The following is a 22959-nucleotide window of genomic DNA, read 5'->3' as shown; positions in this document are numbered from 1 at the left end:
GAAGCACTTGCTGATAATACAAGATTACAACACGCATAAAGTTCAGTACAACAGTAAAAAAGTTTCACTTGTACATTCAAAAAAGGCAAAAGCAGAAACATAACGGTCATTCTATAAATTTAGGGTCCAAAATGTGACATTTTTCTTGTCCCTTTTATCTCTCAACTCTGTAACTTATCATTCAACTATCATTAAGAATGACTTCAATGTTATTTGTTGGGTAGGTAGCGGTACTATGCTATTCATAATCACTCTTGGAGGACGATCCTATTACAGACTGCATCCAGAAGAATAAAAATCATACATGTCAGATGTAACAGGGACAGAAAGAAAAAAATTGGACCCCAAATTTATGGAATGACTACTGTATTTGTCCACAGGTGAAATCATTTGAACCACTTGTATTATGCCAACGCAGGGTCTAAAATACAAAAACAAAATAGAGCGTACAATGATTATATGTTAATTCTCTTTGTACATAAGGCAGAAGACAACGAGACACACCTTTCATAAAAGTCTGTGCATATAAGCATTTGAACCATTCAAATTATAGTATTTTACAGTACATTATTCAGTCATGTTTGAGCATAGACCAAAGGGTGTCGCCATCTCCAACAAAAAAATCTACATAATGCTCTTCCACACACAATAAAAGTTTTATATAACCCATCCCCCCTCCTCCAAAACAAAATCTGTCTAGGATTCAGTGAAGAAACCTGCTCCAAAAAAGAAACAACAGACAATGCTCAATCCAAAAACTCATCATATGCTTGTACTGAATACAAGCTGCTATCAATGCTGTGGTAGCCAACGTTTCACCTTCCTCTACTGATTGACATGCTTGCTGCTGTACGGAATGTGAATTGGACAGCCAACCCAAGCAAGTTTGGTATGTGTGGCCAGAAGTTCCCAATGACGCCAGGTGGTCTGCTGGCCTGACCCAGGCCGCACAGATGAAGTACATGTACAGGTGGCAGAAACGCTTGGGCAAGCTCACACCACTTTCTTCCTCAAATCCCCCCCCCCCCAATCAATCTAAGCTTTCCACCTGCAAATGGTCATTGTTAGAAGTGAGCAACTCCCTTTTCCCAAAGGTTATCCACACGTGGTTTTCCAAGTGGGAAATCACTATTAATAATAATTATAATAATAATGGAGACTTGTAAGGCACCATGTCTGTCACATAGTGACACTCCTGGCGCAGCATTTGCTCATTGGGCCAATGAAACATTCCAAAGACCATCTCGGCTCCCTGGGGAGTATACAGCTCGATGCTGCCATTTCGGCGCAAAGCAGCTAAAATCAACCACAATAACCATCTCTGCCCTCACAGGTACCCATTTACTCCTGGGTGGGGAGAAGCAATGAGTGACAAAGTGCCTTGCCCAAGGGCACATGCACCATAACCCCAGGCTGGACTCGAATCCTCAACCTGCAGAATTACCCGCAGACCACAAATTCAATGCTCCAGACCATGAGGCCATGGCCAATTGTAGCGTGGTCAGGTGCTACAGCGAGACATTGAAAGTGTTCATATTTAAAGCCACTCTTTTTCCTTACATACGTTTCACAAAACGTTTTCGACAAGTCTTGGCTTTCCATTGGGAAACTGTCATTGTAAAAAAATATGAGCCATTACCTTTTCCCAAGGTTTCCTATTGGCAACTTTTCCCAAGGTTTTCCGGCAGGGAAGTTTTCCCAAGGTTTTCCGGCAGGGAAGTTTTCCCAGCTCACTGCACAATCCGCCATTTCTCCTGCAGATCCGTCAGAATGTCCAACCTCTCCATGGGTTTTCCGTGCAGGAGCCGGACCAGCGCTTCCAGCGTGGAGTCAGCATGCCGGCCCCAGTCCAGGAGCAGGGAACAGCAGGGATCAAAGACGCTCTGCCTCTGGAGCTTGAAGATCCTGACGTCTCCGACGTTGTAGCCCAGTACACCTAAAAAGACGAGTGAGGAAAAACAGGGGAAATTCAGCTTCAAGTTAAAGAGTTTTTTGGTATGGGCTCCGTGGGCCAACAAAAGAGGACACGTTTTTACCTCTTTTGAGAGCTCCGTGGACGGAGCACAGCGTGCACGTACTGTTCTGGTTCGCGCGTGAAGTACCGTACGCATGACTTCCTGAATGTGCAAAAGTTATAGCCACCGCGTCTTCGTGTGAACATCAGGTGTTGTCGGCGCGCAAATATGTTTAAATTCAACTTGCGATAGTCTCCAAGACTAATCCCCGCCTCCAATAGCTTTGGATACATTCCAAACACACAGTGGATGGATTGGGAGCCAGTCTAGGTCACCCCCAACTCTCCTTTTCTGGCTGTTGATGGGGTACTTGTGCACGGAGCCCATACTCCAACAACTAAACCACAATGGGAAGCGGACGCTTGATTACAATTGTTAGCTTTGCAGCATTGTTAATGTCGCTTGCATCATGACTTTAGGCGTGATCCCTGGCCACATGGCATATACGGGTTAAAGGCTTCTGGAAAGCGCCCCTTTAACAAAGGGACTCCAGGAAAGACATGACCGGTTTTTGCACAACCAGGAATAACATTAATGAGTGTACTTCCTGCCACACGCACGCAAACCAGGGTGTACGTGCAAATTGGTCTTCCCGCAGAGCTCTCAGTAGTCATCAGGTTTACCATGTACTGTTCATGCACAGCGTCCACAGTTTTACAACCTGCGTATTCGTTTGCATCGGGATAACAAACCATTAACCCTAACTTTCCAGCATAATTTACTAGGAACCGTACCTATTCAGGCAAATTCCAACACCCACATGGGAAATTGTACACACACACGCACTGTTGGACTTAGTTTCTGGAGGTATACCAAAACCCGATGTAAAAGGACATCTGTTTAGGGGTACTGTACCTATGCCAACAGATTTAGACAAAACCTGCTGTTGAACTTTGATGGGTTGAGTTCGGTTAGGGTTAAACTAATTAAATTAAACTAATAATTTTGTACTTAATTATTCGAAACTGCATTTGACTGAATATTCGAAACTCGCTGATTAAATTTTACACGTGCCAGCCGCAACTGTGTGCCGCGCCGGTCAAAATTTGCACGCAAAGCACGCCGGCTAAAAATGTGCGCGCGGCAATCGATATTAACGGGCCGCTGGAGTGTTTTATGGTAAGTATTTTACGACTGTCAAGGGCTTTAACGAGCTAAAAGGAGGGGAACAATGAACCGCCGTCGATAAAAAAATGGCATCTGACAAGATAGCGCCGCAACTTTACGATTAAAATAACATCACAGTCATGTGAGTACGTGCGTTTGTTTCCCTTCTTTTGCTTCTTCAAGTATTCGAACCGGCAAAGAGCTATTCGAATATTCGGTTGATGATCCATTCTTTGAATATTTGGTATATATTCAGAACAGCCCCAGGGTGGGGGTTCGAGACTGGCCTTACCTGCTAGACCTTGCCAATCTCTGCCAACAGGGGGCGCGTTCAGCTGATTGCACAGCCAGTTGAACAGCGCGGGGGGCCACTTCTTAACGTGGGTGCGCAGACTGACTTGGATGGGATTGTGGCTGGGCAGTAAGGACACCTGTGAAAAGACCATAAAAAGAACGCATACAAATTCAGGCTTCCCACAGAATTTGACAATGAAATTCCATGAGTTTTAAGGGCTTTCCAAGACCAATTCCTTTGCTGTTTTAGCATCTTAGGAGCCTATTTACAATACTCTGGCCAGTCATCACATTAAAAACAAGGTAGTTCTTGAACCGCGCATCTTGCCTGCTTTCGCGATTATCTTTAAAGAGTGACCTTTGACCTTGGTATGTGACCTTTGACTTCATTATCATATGAAGGTTGCCATGTTGCATCTATGATTCAAGTTTGGTTCCAATTTCAACTTTTCAAATGAGCCCAATTGTACATTTTCAGCCTATTTTACAACTTGACCTCAGATAACCTTTGACCTTGGTATGTGACCATTGACATCATTACCACGTGAAGGTTCCCATGCTGCATCTATGACCCAAGTTTGGTTCAAATTGGACTTCAACTTTAGAAATGAGACCAATTGTACATTTTCAGCCTATTTTACAACTTGACCTCAGTTGACCTTCGAGCTTGGTATGTGACCTTTGACATCATAATCATTTGAAGGTTCCCATGTTGCATCTATGACCCAAGTTTGGTTCCAATTGACTCCAACTTTAGAAATGAGAGTAACTCCTTGAAACTTTAACCAAAATACCACGTACCGGTAAGTACATACCGGTTCATATACATGTACATGTACATGTACATACATGTACATTGTAATACATACAGTATACATGTACATGTACATGTACATGTATGTACAGACATACCGGGCAGTGATTGTCTCTTTTCTGAAGGAATTCAAGACAAGACAATAAAGGTTTAACACCTGAGCACCACAAATGTGTCACAATGGTGCACTGAACATGCACACAAGTACATGCATAACAAAGAATTATAGTAAAGTGAAATTTACACTGGAAGACTGACTTTTATATCAACTTTCCATAACTTCTTGTAAAATAACAACACCACCACCATGACTTTTTCATGACTCTCCAATGATAGCTTTAAATTTCAGGATATCCCAGGATTTTTCTATGACTGTGACAACCTTTTTGTTGATTTTTATTGTGAAGTATTTGCTCAATGGTTGCTGTTGTGCGTTCAGGTTCATTTTGGTCGGTTGGATTGGTAAAATCTTGCCATTAAGATAACTTCATTTACAAGTCACAAAAACACAAACTGAAGTCTTTAATGTGTTCAGTGAATGAATTAATTTTTTTAAAGAAAAATGCTACAGCATATCAAGTCCAATTATCATCAGTTAGGTTAAAACAGTGCCTTCCACAGTCCGCTTACCAGTTCACGTCGGATGACGTGTATACATGCAAAGGTTTTGCGGTATTCGGAACGGGTGACGGCTAAACACGCAGCGAGCGAGGCCGGAAATATCTGTCTGCAACCGGAAATATGAGGGTGTGCTACCCGCAGATGACGGCCTAAACCCGTCTGGCACCGAGGTTCATGAAAAACAATCCCACGCCTGGGTCCGGTCAGTGACAACATAATCCTAGCGCGAAGTGGTTAAAAACAAATTCCATACTTGGAACGCTGACTACTGAGCAATAAAATAAACAAGCCTTACAAGCGTGGGAAAAAAATTGTCAATCTTTTTCACTTGGCAGGAATTGTTTTGACGTATTTCGGGCCTTTGTAAACTTCGAAACAGGATCATCTGTTTTGTTATTGTTTTTGCCCTGACCTCAAATTTCTCATGTCACAGTTTGGGGTTCTGGTTTTCTCATTAAGTTGTTGGTGTTTACTTCCTCATACTGCAACCAAACGCTGGACTCAGTACATGCGAGGTACACGTACGCCTATGTCCATGTAAATGCACCACAACATAGGAAAATGAAAGATGACAATATCAACATAGTCAGGATGTACATGTACGCACTTCATCCCAAACTTCCTTCACCCTCACGGATCAAACAATACATGACCAAAGTTAGGCCCTTGTGTGTGTGCACGGACCCCATAGAATAGGAGTTAAAGGGCCCATGCGTTGAAATTTATTTTATGCATTCCTTGAAAATGAACCTTTGTGTCCCATTTAACTTTATTTTCCATTTTTGTTTTGCTTTTCGGAGGCCAAGTGTCCGGAGAAAAAAAACCTGTCTACATTTCACAATTTTGGACTGATGAAACCCCCCCCCTGCAAAGATTCCTGGATCCGCCCCTGTTAAGAGAATCCCTAAGTTATATTTATTCAACATTAAATTTAAAGAGAATGCACAACATTTTCTTTTGCTGCAATTTTCAGAAAAAAATGGATTTGGAGGATTAGTATGTTAAAGCAAATATTGGTAAACTGAGTTGCTTCACGTTTTTGGTTTGGAGATGCTGGAAAATCCAAGAAAACCAATCATGTTCTTGTAGTCTAGTTCCCTGACCCCACGTAAGATGAAACAAAGCAATTGATAGACTTTGGGGGATTTTAAGGCCAGAGAATCAGTCTAGAAGGCTTGTACCCCTTCACAGGTATGTAATCAATTGCAAAGAAAATGCGGAATAACTAAATATGAAAGTACTTTTTGAAAACTTTTCTCCAATGCTGGTCAGCCGACCAGCGTTGGAAAAATACAAGTTTTCTTGAAAATGTCAGCACACCAGGAGCCACGATTTTACAGGATGCTTTGGACTGTCATTCTCTAGCAATCCAGTAAGCCATTTCGAGATAATTTGATTATTTTGTTTTTTTATGTTCGCAAATGTTGTATCTACCCTTTAAATGATCAAGGAAGTTTTTATTACTAGAATATAACAAGCTTTTCACATCCTATTATTGCAATTAATTCGGGGAAAACAATTTAATAATCGTGTTCGGTTTGATGTTGAACAGTTCAACAAACTGTTTCAATTTCAATGTTTCTGGTACCCTTGTTTTACCTGCATAATATCAGCCGGTTTGAGCAGCCACTGGTCAACCTCAGGGTACAAGTCCAACTGTTGGTCCCCACACCATAGCGGCACCGGCACCTTGCCTCCGGCAACATCTATCACATGGGTCTTCCCTGGTTCCCCGGCCCTGACCTCGCAGTGGTGGGGGTGTAGGGGGCAAGGTGGGCCCACGGTGATCTGCAAGTCGGACTTGACGGACCTCAGATCGTCCACGATGTTGGTGATTGCGCCCAGAAGATCTAGCAGTTTGTAGGTCACACTGCACCTATGAGAATAAATTTACCAATACAGGGCGGGTCAAAAAAAGCGAAACCCAAATGTCGGGACTTCTGTTTTAGTGAAGTTCTGCATGTAGCATTTCCAACATCTAGGATATGAAAGCCCAATTCATTATCTTTCTTTTAGTACCAGAATCATTCAAATCACTCATGTACTTTTGAAGTTATGGAATTTTAAACACAACCATCGTTTTAAAGTTCTGTCCACAGATCACAAAAAAGGTGTGTGTTCTATCAGCAAAATGAAAACAATTCCCACATATCCCTATGGCTTGAGCCCCCCCCCCCCCAAGAGGTTGTCAAATTTTTTTTTTTAGTCCCACGATTTGACTCCTATTTTCGAGTAGTACAGTAAGGGTGTACGTGGCGCCACCAATGTCAAAATAGCCCCCCCCAAAAAAAACAAACAAAAAAAACAAAAACTACAACAACAATTTTTTTCTGCGGCCAAAACATTTGGGCAACATTTAAAAAAAGAAGTAAACTTCTAAAAAACAAAAACAATAAAAAATTGTGAGGCCCCCCCAAGCCAAATCATTGGTATGCCACTGTTTATTGATAGTAAATATTTTGACGCAAAGCAGTTTTTTGGGGGAAAAAGAATTTGGTTGAATCTTTGTTTGATGACGGCTGCTCACACATAGCGGAATATGCACTGAATACCATTTCAAAAAGATTGTGATGCTGAGTAAATGATTTACTTCAACTGTAGTGGACTGAAGAGAAAATAAAAGCGTCACAGTCAAAACCCAGACTGACCTTGCTGAAATAGTGATGATACTCTGCAGCTCATCGCACACTATGTCCATCTCACAGTCGTTGGCAAAGCTCAGGCGTGCCGAGCTGGGTCCGTCGATACTCCATCTACCGTGGGTCTCCCGAACCTTGGCGAGAAGGCGAACCAGCAAGGCTAGGAAGAACCCGTGGGGTATGCTGCCGTGGAAGTCTAGACAGAGCTGGTAGGACTGGCCTGATGAGTTGCGAGGTTGAGGGTAAGGTGACGGCACCTCGTGGGGAAGGAAGAACGGGACTAGGTAGGTGTTGGTGGTGGGGATGGTCGCTGAAGGCGCGTCGGGGTTCTGCAGACAGTGAACCAATCCCATCAGCCCTAGCGTGGTCAGCAAATTCTCCGGGTCGCTCTTGGGGTCGTGCCGGAGCAGGTGCTCCAGGAATGCCGATGAAGCGACGGACTTCTGGCCCAGGTCCTGCCAGTGCTGCATGGAGTCACGGAAGTGGCTGTCTTGCTGGTCGGAGAGGCTTGGAACGGTGGTCAGTTGCTTGGCGGCCTCAATGAGATGCCGACGGTCCAGAAGCACGTTGTTGCTGGCAATTTTGAACAGGTTGCTACTAGAGGTCCGGTACTCAAGAAAATCTGCATAAAAAAGACAGACATTAAAACCCACTACTAAAAATTTATTTATCATCCTGAACCATTTTTATCTGTACTTCTGTTGCAATACTATACACACAACTGCCAAAAAGTTAACAAAACTGTACTTGAAGCCAAAACAAACTCTGGTTTGAAGTTTAGCAACACTGCAAATATTTACCAATGCTGGACTTTAAAGACAAGAGACTTTTCTCTTTAAAAAAAGGGTTAACTTTTATAGGAGCCAACTGTACACTTGTTACAGACCCTCCTTCTTAGCTTAGTTTAACAAAGGATCGGTTGATTTTCACAAACCTGCATATATGATATCTCCGCTGTGGTGAAGGAAATAAAGCAGACTACGGAGATCTTTTTCTGAGGTGTTTCTTCCGCATTCTCCCTTGATCCCAGCTTTGAAAGCATAGTGAGGACTGTTCTCTTTGAGACGCTGGACTCTCTCACGATGCAGCAGGTACTTGTAGGGGTACCGATCCACGATGAACGGCTGCTCAAAGGCCATGCGCAATATGCGGTCTCGCAGTTTTCCAACCTCAAATCCCCTGTCCCGTGGGTGGATCCCTGACGATGCGGGGTTACTTCCAACAGAGTAGCAGACATCCAAGGTGCTGCAGTTCTTGGATGACACAATACGACACTGCTCCGTTTCAAAGTCTGATTCCAAATTGACTCCTAGGCTGAGATCAGTGAACGCTTTGTTGAGAAGCTCTCCGGGGTTGGTCCGCACAATTTGAAAGCAGGGGCAGTTGGTGGTAGGGTCGTACTGGAGCTGGTTCATGAAGGCTTTGGCAAAATGTTGATGAAGGCTCTGGCCTATGGCGGTGAGCTGCTCCACCGGTAAGCAGTGATCTGTCGTTGCCACCAGATAGACGGGGGCTCTGCTGGACGCATAGGTGCGGATCTTGTTGAGTCTGGTCTGGATGTCTCGAAGGACTGACTGCTTGTCGGTGAGAAAGTCCTGGCAGCAAAACTGGATGACAAAGATGGAGTGGGCAGTGGCGAGGACGTGTTGACAGTACGTGGAGAAGGGGTGAGACTTCGTGGCGATTAGCTCAAGCTGGACACGATCACTCAAGGCGTCGGGCTTCAAGTTGCTCTCATCGGCGACGGACTCCAAGAGCTCCATTATCCACTCCTTGGAATCCTCATGGGAAGCACCTAGGGAGAGCTCCGAGCCTGTTTTCTTCACGCAAGCACGGTAATGCATCCCAATGTCACTGGCCAATGGCTGCGCTTCCCCCACTCCCTTCAAGAGAGATACAGCCAACGTCTCGGCCTGACAGCCAGCTATCAGGATTCTCAGGCAAGGCAGTCTGGGCATGAGGGTATCCAACCGGGAATTGTTCCCCGAGTTGACAAGAGCCTGAAGTCTGTCCTCCAGAGTTTTGGGCCGGATGTCACTCTTGTCGGAGGAGGAATCCGAAGTGTGGGAGGAGTTGGTGGACATCTTGCTGCTGTCCATTCTCTCCACGGGCTTGTGGGGTCCTTTTGCTTCTTCCTCTCCTTTGCGTCGTTCCTGGCTGACAGAGCGTTGCAGACGTGGACTCTGCCCGCTTGTCTCTCTGCAGTTGATCCCCTCCGGGCGTTGGATGATGAGGCAGACGGGGTCGTTTTTGTTGGCACTGACAACGGACCGTAGCGTATTGCCCTGACAGGTTAAAAAAAACTGACCATATTACCACCATGTCCTAACTGGCATTGTTTCTTCTGCTATTCACCGTAGTGCATAGCTGAATGCCAATAAAGTAGTGAATAAATGCAAATAAAGGAGAGAAAATAAAAGAAGAACAAAAAAGAAAACCTCCAAATATAAGTATCATGTAGTGTATCAAACAGACATTCACTGTTATCACTGACAAGCTGATTTACCCGATCATAGATCGGGTATAGGGCGTAGTGTTGGGGATGAAAATGTGGGCAGTTAAATGTAAATGGGGGATCATTGAGGAGACATGCAGTTATAGAAAAACAATTTTTGTGGTGTGATCTGAGGCAATTTCTGACCACTGAAACCAATCTGAGCAAAAGATCATCTTTTAAACATCATTTTCGAGCTTGGGGTAATTGAATCATCTACACGGTATTCTGAGCAATGGAATTATTATAGTAGGCTACAATTTTTATTCGGGGAAGAAAAAGTGGGGGGGGGGGACCAAACAATGTCCCCGCTTTAAAATGTGGGGGGGGGGGGGGGGGGGGGGGTCCCCCTCTTGTCTTCCCCACCGATTTACGCACATGATAATTATGTACCCTGATAACTGTCTGTAAATGTTCCCGTTGGTCTGTTGAATTGGCATTTTGTGAGGCAGTCGCATTGCCGGGAGAACGTAGTGAAAAGGTTACCGTAGTACACAGGCGAAGGCTGATTATACAGTTTTGACAATAAATCATAATGTAATCAAACGTGAAGTTGTCATTTGCAATAGAAATGTTGAGTGTTAGTTACCATAAAATTACAAACGGTGTGAATGATGGAGGAAGGTCATAATTAAGTTTCAGTATTGGACTCTTCAACAAACGTAAACTTGAACTTCTTACAATTTGCGAGACCGTCTGCGAGGAAAAAGTCGATTCAACTTTTATTCAAGTTGGTCAACCATCTAAGAGCAAGTTTTATTCGGCCTCCGAGAAATGTTCGCTCCTGAAAGGTTCCGAGACCGCGGTCTCCCACGACGCCAAAATGGCTCCACGTCCATAGAAAAATACGGAGAATTTCTTCTGCCAAATCAAGCACTTCAGGTCGTCCTAATTTTTCCGTACGGACCGGCGATCCGTTTTGTCGATTTTTTTGTGACTGCGTTTCAAGATCGCAATATTTGAAGCAATGCATCGACCCTTCGTTGATCCCAAACAGGCCCCCGAAATTATAACGCGACACTGACTGTGACGTGCAGCGAACTCACAACGCTCAGCCTTGGTGGAAGCATAGAGCTAGTGGAAGCGTGGAGCTGTAAACACAATATAGAAGCAACAGCACTCTATCACGCGACGTTACATGCTTGCGCTTCAAATAGCGAGCACCGTAGACTCAACCTCGTTTCCAGGGTGTGGAGCAGGCTGCAGTACGCGTTGCCAGTGACGGTTTTACGCATAGCCCGGAAGTACTACGCAGTGTAGACTTTCGATTGGTCAGACCGCGGCAAGGCATTCTAATGTGTATAGTCCTTCTGGGGATTCGTTGCACTCGGCGCAGGGGCGGCAAGCGAAGCATATGAAAGAATAGGGACACTTGGTGGCCACGCACCATGGAGAAAAAATATTTTGCCAAGGTCACCCCATACTACCATTTGGTGAACACTTCTGCAGAACGGCTGAGTAGAACACGTAAACGAAACCCCTACGTTGAAGCCGCTGACCTCGCACAGTCTAGACTCGCAGAAAAGCCAGCACGGGGGGCGGCCAGGCAGTCAACGTGAAAGCTCACACGACGGCAAATTCCTGCGCAAAACGCAGTCACGAAAAATCGACGAAACGGATCGCCGGTCCGTACGGGAAAATTAGGACGCCACGAAGTGTCCGACCCGGCGGAAGACACCCTCCGCATTTTTCCACGGACGTGGAGCGATTTTGGCGCCGCGGGAGCCCGCGGTCTCGGATCCTTTCAGGAGCAAACATCGTCTCGGGGGCGAGTAAACTTCTCTCTTATATATATAGATGACAAAATCTCTCAGCACACACTATTCTCAAAAGAATTCCAAATATCCCACACTTTTGCCTGGCCTGCTACGCCTGGGCGTGCATACTCCTGGGTGGAGAGAGGCAATTGCATTGTTCGTCTTGCCTAATGTAAGAACCCGTCACCATGACCTTCAGTCACGGTTCAAAAGGCACACAAAGCCAAAAAATGGTCAAACATCAGACGCTAAAAAAAACACGGTCAAACATTGAATCACAGTACTCTTTTAAATTTGACAAGATCTTTTAATTTTTTTCGGGGGGGGGGGGAGGAGGACAAAGTAACATTCAACTATACCTTTTCACTGTCCAAAGGTTGACCATTGGCCGATAGGATCCAGTCTCCCTGGCGAATTTTGCCTGAAGCAGGTCCGCCACGGAAGACCTTATTGACCAGTGTGTACACGGTGCCCGAGTCCTCTCCCTGTTTTGAGAAGACAGAACTCAAAAACTGTTTTTTTTCCCCACAGCATAATGCAACAAATGAAATAAATATGTGCTTGGGAGGTTTTAAACACTCTGTTTAAGACCGGTTGGAGTCTGTATGCTGATAATTACCTGAGCCAAAGGGGAGGGTAATTATCAGCATCCAGACCACAACCAGTCTTAAACAGAGTGTTTAATACCAACCGAGCACATATTTATTCCCATCCATAAATACCTTTTCGGTCAAAAAATCAAAACTTTTCTGTCCAAAAGTCTAAACAAATAAAAAATTAATATTTTCCAACAATTGTGTTCAACAATCTCACTTCATTTTTTCGAAACACCCCTCTAGTTATATAATGGAGCATCCAGCTCGTGAGTAAGTTGTAAACAACTCCTTTTATGGAGTGTGGCGTGTGTCGCGGGTACTGCGCGATGTTGCGCAGAATGCAGCTGTGGCGGTGGGTTGTAAATTTAGGACTATGAAATACTGACTCACTGGTAGTATTGCACATGCCTATGTGAGGAATGTAAAGGTTCAACCAATAAAACGGTACTAAAAGGTACTGGATTTCATAGAAGTCCTTAATTTCATGTGACACTGGGAAAGCGTTTAAGACCAGCCAGCCGGTCTTTATCATCCGTTTAAGACTGACCACATGACGGGCTCTCGACAAATTAGGAATGGGTAGGAATGAATACAAAATAAATACATGTATGTGCTTGGCCGGGTTAATAAACAAGTATGTTTAAAACTGGCTATGGGCATGGATGCAATGGCCCGAGCTGAAGCCAAGCACATACAGTTCGGTCAAAACGAGTAAAAAAAAAACCCCACAAATTTCCAACAATTTTGTTCAACAATTTTACTTCATGTTTTATGACACACCTCTCTGGCCATGTCTATGGTATGTGCCTCATGTGCGTAGTGCTAAACTCGTAGTGTTAGAATCGCGTAAACACAGCTTGTGAAATATCTTCCAATATCTTCCATGATATACAACTGGATGCGGTTTACCAATATGAATTGGTAAACTGTCTCAGAATGCTATTTATGAACACTAAAGATAAATTTCAACAACTACATGTAGGAACTTTCATAAAAGTTGGACAGCCTACTGTTTCAAATCGAGCCTCACATTATAAACTTTCAACTGTCGCAAGCCTACAGGAAATGATAAAGACCATACTGAGGTTTACGCTAAATAAAAAAAGGGAAGAAAATCAAAACAAAACAAGAAATACATACTTTGACTGTGCAGTATCGGATTCCCAGTGATCCTTTGTCGTCACGCTCCAATTTCACGGTACGTATCGCAGTCTGCCAATGGGTGCTGTCCGGCCGCTCAAAGACGTTTTTAATCACCTCACGATAATGGTCCTGCTTATTGAGACCTGACCACCTGAGGCAGTGCTGGCAGTGCCCAGCCTGAGTCGGGGGAGGCTCATGATGTTGTCTCTTACTGGGCAATTGAACTCTGAGAGAAAAATCCGTGTCCTGAGACTGGCTGCTGGAGCTGGTGTTCCTGCTGGAGGATTCCTCCTTGCTGGCGGCTTGCAAGAGAAAAGACTCCTCGCTGCTCTTGGATGCGGAGCTGCGACTGACTCTGTCCCTTCTTCGGTCGCTGGTCTGATGGAAGTCGTCCGGCTGCCCCATGGCTGGCGAGCAGCTCTGTGTTTTGACACTGGAGAGAGACTAACTCGAGGTTTAGTTGGTTTTCCCAATTCCTTGAGCCTGAAGTTCACATTTCCGCCTCATGGAACATGGAACACCACAAACACGATCTACACAGCCTAGTAATCAGCCACCAAGTGAGCGAATGGCTTCCCTCTGTTGCTGGATACTAATCCACACAGTTCCAATCGATCCACTTTCGCTTTTAAAAATGCTCCACTTGATTGATTCGATCCCCTGGTCACAAACAGGAACAATGTAGTCACCCTGCTATCCTTGAAAGTAATGCGCAATACATGAAGGAATTTGTTGACTCCACGTAGCACAGAAATTCATCAGAACTCAAGGCACCACTAATGTCATGTATTGCTCTGAAAAAATACAACCCAAAGGTGAGCCACAGATGGCCAGTATTCCTGCTTTCCTGGTGGTAATCGTAACCAATACCAGAGCACAGCACGCACTTCTGTCGGGCAGAATACAGAGAAACTGTACCCAGTGACTGTACCACTACCAAGAAATGCATGTACTTGCACGCTGTTACATTTACTGAGCTTGCTTATTGCCACAGCGGTACACTGCACACTAGTTCACAGTGCATATTGACAATGAGGCCTTCGCCGATTTCCTGAAAGTCCTCCTATCCTGTGACATCTGGTGACCTCTGCACTGAAACAAAAGTAAAGACTTGAGGTTACCTTAGCAACCAATGCAAGTTGGGGATTTGGAAATTTTAAAGGGGCAATTGCTTCAGACAATTCTGTCCTTTCTTGTACGTGTAAGTGGGGTTTGAGGGTTCTAACATACAGTGCACGTATATGATATGACACACACACTAGGTCTTTTAGGCTGATTTACGTAATTGACACAATGGCAAATCTCAAATGAATAAAACTCACGAATCACCAGAGGTGAATGAGCATGCATGGTACTAAACCTTTTTGTGTATTCATTTTGCAATTTCTTGCCACGAAACCTTTGCATTCAAGTCTGTCAACCTACCCTAAGGCTTTGGCTGAGTAAAAGGAATTCCTGCAAGGATGACTGGTCCTAAACAAATTTGTTTGAAAACTGAAAGCCCTCTGAATCTAGGGAGATTTATAACACGCCGGTGTATAATGCTGTGAGTAGTGAACAAAGGACCTCCAGATTTACAATGTATTGACCAGGTTTTACACTGTGATGGTTTTATTTATAAATGTTGTATGATACAGCAAGCGGTTCCGGTGTGTAGGTAACGTACGTTGGACTTAGCTATACGTGTAGGTTGCTCCTTCGGCTGCATAGCCAGATTGTTAAAGGTTCATTTTCGAGTGGCGGGGTATTTTGCAATTACCTAGTGGTTAAGGTTCATGGTTAAGGTTTGTGACTCATGATCAGAGGGTCAGGGGTTCGAATCCAGCTGCCGGTCATATATTGTGTCCTTGGGCACGCTACTTCACCCCACTTGCCCCTCTCCACCCAGGAGTACTATAAATGGGTACCGGCATTAGCTGGGGAGTAACCTGCCATGGACTGGCATCCCGTCCTGGGGGAGTAGAAATATTCTCAGTCGTTTCATGCTACTGAAACCGGAGATAAACGCCGGCCTGATGGGCCACATTGGCTCGGGACAGACTTTACTTACCCCCCCCCCCCCAAAAAAAAAACCCCCAACAAAACCAAACATTGAAACAAACTCACAAACAGGCACCATACTGTATGATATCAGCAATGTCACTTATTGTAATGACAGCCTCTAGCCTACATAGTTCCCAGGTACTGGTACGGTAGGTACTTCCCACTTCTGAGCAACCCATTTATGAGCAATGTGACTTCCCCTCAAGAGATTGTGAAACATACGGCCACACAAGCAAAATACAGATACATATGCAGAGACTGTATGACTGCAGCAAAATGGACAGGCAGCAGCTCAAGTGGGATTGGACAAGGATGGGTCATTTCCCCACAGAGAAAAAAACAACAACCAGAATATGGTTTTCGTTTTTTCAGTGGAAAGCTATGGGCTGATGATACACATGTACCACATAAATGGACATAGATCTGTGACTGTCTGACATTTAATTGACATTCAGCTTCAGTAAAGTGCCATGGCTGCATGGTCTAGGTGGAGCATTGAGCTCATACTAGTTTGCAGGCAATTCAGAACATTTTTCGTAGATAAAAAAACCCAACAACAACAAAATATGCTTTTTCTTTTTCAATGGAAAGTTATGGGCTGATGATACCACATAAATGGATATGTTTATTTATCTGTAACTGTCTGACATTTGGACGTACATGTACACTGCACATGTATGTATAGTTCTTGTAAAGTGGCATGACCTAATGGTCTGACCAGTGCACTTAGAACTCATACTTTTCGTTAAGTCTACAGGTTTGCCAATTTCCCCAAAGGAGGGAAGCAACAGAACATGGTTTTCCTTTTTCAATGGAAAGTACATGTAAATGGGTTGATGATACGGACATATTTATACATGTTTTATGTACATGTACGTGTACATGTACATCTGTCTGACATTTTTACCTTTAGGTACATATACATGTATGTGTACATGTATGGGGGTCATTCCACGTCAAGTCACCCTCAAAAATTAAAAGTTTAAACCCCATGAGTGATATTATTGGAAATGAACCAAATGTATGAATTAGTAAATGCTCCTATTCTATATGCCTAGCCTTTTTTCATGTATTGGATGTGCACAGGAGTGGAAAGTTATATAAACTGGCTCATGTTTACACGCAGAAGCCAGAAAAATATACAACATTTTGGCTAATGAGCTAAAAGTATGTAGAAAGTGAAACATGAAACTGCAATACCTGTCGGTTTTCTATTTCCTCTGAACAAAATGTATCGTAACTAGCGAATACACAAAGAGTCTGTGCGTGTTTCATTGGAATTGAGGCAGACATTCAGATTTTAAACAAATTGCACAGAATTCCAAGTTGTGACAAGGAAATCAAGAAGACTCTTAGTTTCTCAGAAACAGGCCGACAATCAGAATCGGAGGTTCAAAACTCAGCTTTGAAAGAGAAACCGGTCAGCACATGTGTGAAAGTGGGAAAACCAAACGTGATAGAGACAACGCTTCATGTGTAGACATGTAGACCAGCCACAGACCGAAAGTTTAATGTATTTTTAGTGGTGCCCCGCAAGTAATTGGAAGTAGAATGCCAGGGAAACAAAAACAAATTAAAGCAGTTTTGATTAGCGGTGAGATTTAAATCTGGATTTTTAAAAATTCGGTTGCATTCCACTATTCGGTTTTGATTTTAGAAACCGGATATTCGAAACCACCCTTTAAAAAAAAATTAAGCACTCCTTTTTTTGTGTGACACAGGCTTAAGAAAGCTACTGGAACATCCCCCAATTTGCTCCATGGTCTCTGATTGTAACTGCATTTACTTCCTAGTGGTCTTCTTGGTATATGAATAGCCTGCCCAGTCGACTTACCAGAGACTTCCTATCCAATTTTTTTTTCAAGGTTACAGCTCTGAAGTGTTTTTGTAAAGGCCAAAGAACATGAAATTTTTGATACTCACTAAATCCTTTTGATATGTATCCTTCATCAGCATACACATAGTGCATTATAAAGCTTGCTACTGGTACTCCCACTAGTTCAGAGCACATGTAGTGGTTTTTTCGTATTCATTTATGCATGCTTTTTTCGATAGATTGCAGTTGATTTCACAACAGCCTAAGGAACGACAAAAAATGGCACAGTGTCGTCTGTCATCGTGACTTGGTTGGTCTTTGGCATCGCGCCAAACCGGATCGGACAATTAAAGGCAGGCACAAGCAGGGCACACTGGGTTCCTCTCAAATGGGATTGTGATAAAAAATGTAGAAATAGTGCAGTTCCTACATATTTGAATGAATGCAAACTTGACAAATTTTTGTAGAATTTCGCCCTGAATTATATTTTTTTTTTGGGGGGGGGGGGGGTTGCAACTGCAAGGGTGCCAAAGGGGGTGAGGGATGGGGCGTTGCCAAACCAAAGTGGGGGAGAGGGTGGCTTGAGGTTGAATTCTGGTTAAGAACTACCATTAATTCTATTGAATTTTTTTAAAAATAGGAATATAATTTTCAATAATAGCAACATCTCACTTTACCATCCCTATACACTAGATGCCACTGGCCAGAATATAAAATAAGGCCAAAAAAAATATTGCTGCTTCCGATAACACGGCATTTGAAAATAGGGTAGGTACCTTTTTTGACAATTTTTGTGTGTGTACGATCATGGAGGTGTCTGCATGTAGTCATGGGTTAAAGGGAGAAATTGATGGTTTTCGGTTTCTTTCCTCATTTTCCCCCCAAAAAATAAGGGTGGGAGCTGTCAAAATACTGAGCTAAGAAGGAAGGAAGGGTAACCGGAAGCAGAACTATTTTTTTTGGGCCAAATTAATTTCAGTTCTTTGAAATGGAGAATTCTACAAACTTAGATTGGTGATTCATTTACAATTTTAACTCTTCAAACAGATAAGAAAAGATTAGTCAACTTTGCAAACAGCGAAATATCCGGTTTCAAAACTAACCGAACAGAATTTAAATGCAGTAACAAAAAAAAATGACATACTGTAAACATGTTCCGGTATTTTTGGAAGAAATTTTGAAAAAGTGCATACACATCATTTTATACCGTACAATATATAACATTGCATCAAAGGTGCACACATAATATGGGTGATTTGTGTAACATTTCAAAGTACAGTACACTGTACATACTTGTACAAAAATGTACGTGTACACATATTATGTGTACAGATCTCTGACAAAATTTTAAAAAAAGAATCCCTAGAAAATAGTCCTAAATGTTACGATTCAGATTTGTCTCAATGCAAAACAGTTTCTCTATGCTTAAACCTATAAGGCAGCTTTGTGGCTCGTGTCCCCACGTGGCTTCCATAAGAAAGCGCACATGTAAACAAAGTGTGAGTCACTATGCTTCAGGCCTATTGGCACTTTTTCAAGACATAAATAAAATTACATCTTAAGAGGTACATGTATGCACATGTTTTACATACCAGAGGCATTATCTGCCAAAAAAATGCTTTCTAAAAAAAGTTTTTGTTTTAAGCTTGCACGAGATACACAAGTTCCTGTATACATGCACAAATTTAGAACGCAATGCCCCAATGAAGTAGCAATGGCCTTTACTATATATACCGGTAGTTGGGATCGTCCCAACTACCGTACATGTCTGCTTAGTTGGGACGGTCCCAACTATATAATGTTGGGGAAGTCCCAATTATAGTTGGGATGATCCCAACTACCAGTTGGAATCGCCCCAACTATAGTTGGGACAATGCTACACATGTTGTGGCATAACAATCTCACATGTATGTATGTATGAGTGTGAGAATTGTGTTAAAATGCCCTTGAATACTTCATACAAAGAACCAACAAATCTCCAACACTGACAAAAAGGTTGGAATGGCACGGAAGTACAAAAAATAAACTTGAAGCTCACAAACTGTATTGATCTGACCATGTCTACCACAAGTCGGTAGGCAGTTCCACTGATTTATAAACCTCAATGTTAAAACTTCACAAAATCCAAACACCACAAATGGAACATTCATCTATTTTTATTGAAATACAGGGTGAGTCAAAAAAACGAAACCCAAATGTCAGGACTGTTGTTCTATTGAAGTTCTGCATACCAGTACATGTACATTGTAACACTTTCAAAATCTAGGACATGAAAGCCCAATTCAAAACCACCGTTTTAAAGTTCTGAAAAAAAAGTCTGAAAATTGCACGAAAGGTCTGAAAGATGCATTGCTTTCCATACTGATAATGTCTTTCTCTCAGATTCAAAAAGTCTGAAAAATCTCATGCCTGTGTATTGCTCTCTACAGAGCAAACAAGTTTTTAAAGTGGGTGGGTGGGTGGGGGGGGGGGGGGGATCTCATATCATTTGTCCCCCCACATGTTTTCGTCCCCAAATAAAAACTGTAGCCTACATTTGATTCTATATAGCTCCTAGAATAGCTGATTCAATGACTCCAAACGATGATACTTAAATGATGATCTTTTGCCAAAAGAAAAATGGTTAAAGTGGTCAAAACTTGCCTCAGATCCCACCACAGAGCGTCTAGAATCCCTGACAACTCCACACCATTAGGGCTCCGCGCTCCCATTAGTTCTGATCAAGGTATACCCCCGCCCCCTACTTTTGAGAAGCGATTGACGCCCTTGCACTGTTCTAAGATGTTATTACTCATTCATAGTCATTTTTATTTCTGAGAATCAAGATGCATGACTAAGGGTACATGTGCATTTCTTATTTTAACTACACCCTCTTTCCACAGTGTACGTACCGCAAAGACTGCTCCATGAGCAGTTCCTTCATGCAATCAATCAGCTCAGTCAGTCAATATTCAGTAAGCCTAAGTCCTCAGCAGTATTCAGTATTCGTTCCAGAACTCTTTTCCTCAGTTCACTTTTCAACCAGTTCAGTTAAACTCAGTGCTCAATAAAAAGTGTTGAGGAATGACAAAGTCGCAGTTAACACAGTCCTCAACTAAAACAGTTTGTGTATGTACCGACCGGTATGTATTCCCCAACACTAGTACAATGTAATATCCAAGCACAATTTCAAGAGGAAGTAAGCGGATATGGTATGGGATCAGAGCAACATTGGAAAACCACAGCAAATGTAACTATTGTATGCATATTACCAAATTTTACAAATTGCCACGTACGCACAACCACTGGCGAACTTGTGTTTTTTTCATTAGAACTATTCCCAACTACTGGCACTAAACAGTGGACAGACATCTGGTAACTTCATCATTTTACAGGATTTTACATCAAGGTTATTTCCAACCCTAATCCCCTTCAGCTTTTTGCTAATCCAAGATGGCAGCCAGCTTAGTGTTCTCTTTTTGGCCTCTCCCTGACCAACTCACTAACTGATTTGACTGGCTCACTGCCAAATCATTTAATAGTCAGGGAAGAGATCTGGGCAGTGCTATCGGATATAGGATTACCATGGGCGTCAATTGGTGGGTGAACTTGTCCCCCCCCCCCACTTTTTAAAGTGTTGGGATATATCGTTTGGTCCCCTCCCCCACTTTTTTTCATCCCCGAATAAAAATGTTAGCCTACACTTTAATTCTATGGCTCAGAATAGCTGATTCAATGACTCCAAACTTGAAAATGAAGTTTTACCCTAATCTCTTGGGTATTTTTACTAGAAAGTATCCCGAATCCGCCAAAATCCATCAATTTTTTTCATGCAAAATAATGTTGGTGTCCCGAGTCCATCAGAATCCACCAGTGAGTCCATCAGAATCCACCAGTGCAGTACATCTATACCTCGTGCACACCAAACATATATAACCAAGGAGTTTTACTGTTGAGATCCTGAATCCATCAAAGTCGCCCAACTGCTCAATGCATCCTGAATCCATCAAAATCCTGCAGTACCGCTAGGCTTATTGTCCTGAATCCATCAAAATCCCCCAACTTTTGCACTATAGAGGTATCCTGAATCTGCCGAAATCCTCCAAAACAGGGGTGTGGATTTTGATGGATTTAGGTACCACATGTAACCCCCTTGAGTGATTTACTAGGAACCTTTCTCACTCCTGCAAATTCCAACACCATATGATAAACTGTATACACCCAAACTGTTAGACTCTGATTATGGTGGTATGCCTAACACCATGTAAAGCATAATCAGTTTACTAGTGCAGTCCTCACTCCAACAGATTCCAACAAACCCTGGTGTTGGGGTTTGACTGGATAGGGATTGTTACAGTTGTATCTATGCGATACATGTTCAGTGAAGTTTAATAAAAGAAAAAAAAATTCTATCTCAATTATTTGAAAAGGGGGACTTCCAAGTTGCAAACGCACGTTTCTGTTTCTTTAAAAAGTCTACCCCCAAAAACCACCACAGCACAAATAGATTTTTATGTGGACATGCTCCATATTACATCAAGAACTAGAACAATCACCAGAATACATGCTTATCTTTCTGTGAAAAGTTAAGAAGGCCCCTCAATTTTAAGCCCAACACAAACAAGACAACCACCAACACACCAATAGATTTTTATGTGGACATGCTCCATATTACAATCAAGAAATAGAACAATCACCAGAATACATGCATACATGCTTTATCTTTCTGTGTAAAGTTAAGAAGTCCCCTCAATTTTAAGCCCAACACAAACAAGACTGTGTCTTTGTGCAACTAACATGTACACGTGTATTATGAGACCCAGTGGGATTTCTACCAAACATCAATACATTGTATACTAACACAAATAAGATCCCAAGCTATCTGTTGACTGCAGGTGCAGGGAACAATACAAAGGGGAAACCCCCTTTAGCCCACCAGCTGCCAGGAGGAGGCTAAAGGGCCCTGAATTATTGCTGTCAGTGTCACAAAAGTGAAGGTCGGATCTCCCATGCATAACATGATGGCAATTGTCCAACGATTTGTGGGGGGGGGGGGGGGGGGGGATAGAGGGGGGGGGGGGGGAGGGACAGGTTGGAAGGACAGCTTCTGAACAATTTAGTTTACATGTAGATTAGATTACCGGTAGATTAAATTGAAACTTTATTCCTTTTTATAGGCATGTGGGGGATCGGGTGGCAACAGGTAACTTGAGTCAAAGGGAAAATACAACATTTGCAAACATCGAAAAATAAAACTACCAAGTTGTTACGGAATACCTTACTAGGATGTTGGTAAATGACTAGTCCGAGTAACTTGGACCCAACTTATCGCCTTTTTTAACATTTGGACATGGTCTGGCGATAGTGGGGTCCAAGCTAATACCGCGACCTGGACAACACCGTCATTGACCGTCCCAAAAAGCAACATTTTCCAACAAAAAACATCAGATTTCACCTTCAAAACAGCCTCCAAATTACTAGATATGCCACCTGAGGTACAAGTAGACATCGATAATTAAGATGGTTGTACTGAAGTTTACTTACGATCCGGAAAAAAAGTGAAATTTTCCGTTCATTTCGATGCATCGATTATGATAATGAGTAGACTGGATCACGTCTGTAAACACATGTGCATTTCAAA

The 22959-nt window shown here is 42.9% G+C and overlaps 1 protein-coding gene across 2 annotated transcripts in view; it reads right to left on the bottom strand.

Moving 5' to 3' along the window:
- Nucleotides 1-1360: 1360 nt before the first annotated feature.
- The window catches only part of LOC119737261, a 29402-nt gene continuing 7803 nt past the window's right edge, over nt 1361-22959 (bottom strand). Inside the window, exons 2-8 of one of the 2 annotated variants that reach the window (XM_038211460.1) lie at nt 13478-14572; nt 12101-12226; nt 8425-9775; nt 7500-8112; nt 6451-6727; nt 3415-3553; nt 1361-1936 (exon numbers count right to left, since the gene is read on the bottom strand). In XM_038211460.1, the coding sequence (XP_038067388.1) occupies nt 1731-1936; nt 3415-3553; nt 6451-6727; nt 7500-8112; nt 8425-9775; nt 12101-12226; nt 13478-13885 (3120 nt within the window). In that variant the 5' untranslated portion in view covers nt 13886-14572 and the 3' untranslated portion in view covers nt 1361-1730. The remainder of the gene's footprint in view (nt 1937-3414; nt 3554-6450; nt 6728-7499; nt 8113-8424; nt 9776-12100; nt 12227-13477; nt 14573-22959) is intronic. The other variant, XM_038211459.1, reaches the window with a different exon arrangement.

The sequence above is a fragment of the Patiria miniata genome, unplaced genomic scaffold, assembly GCF_015706575.1.
Source record: "Patiria miniata isolate m_02_andy unplaced genomic scaffold, ASM1570657v1 HiC_scaffold_3, whole genome shotgun sequence".
Taxonomy (NCBI): domain Eukaryota; kingdom Metazoa; phylum Echinodermata; class Asteroidea; order Valvatida; family Asterinidae; genus Patiria; species Patiria miniata.
Note: the sequence above shows the minus strand (reverse complement) of the source record. Positions and strands in the feature narration are given on the sequence as shown.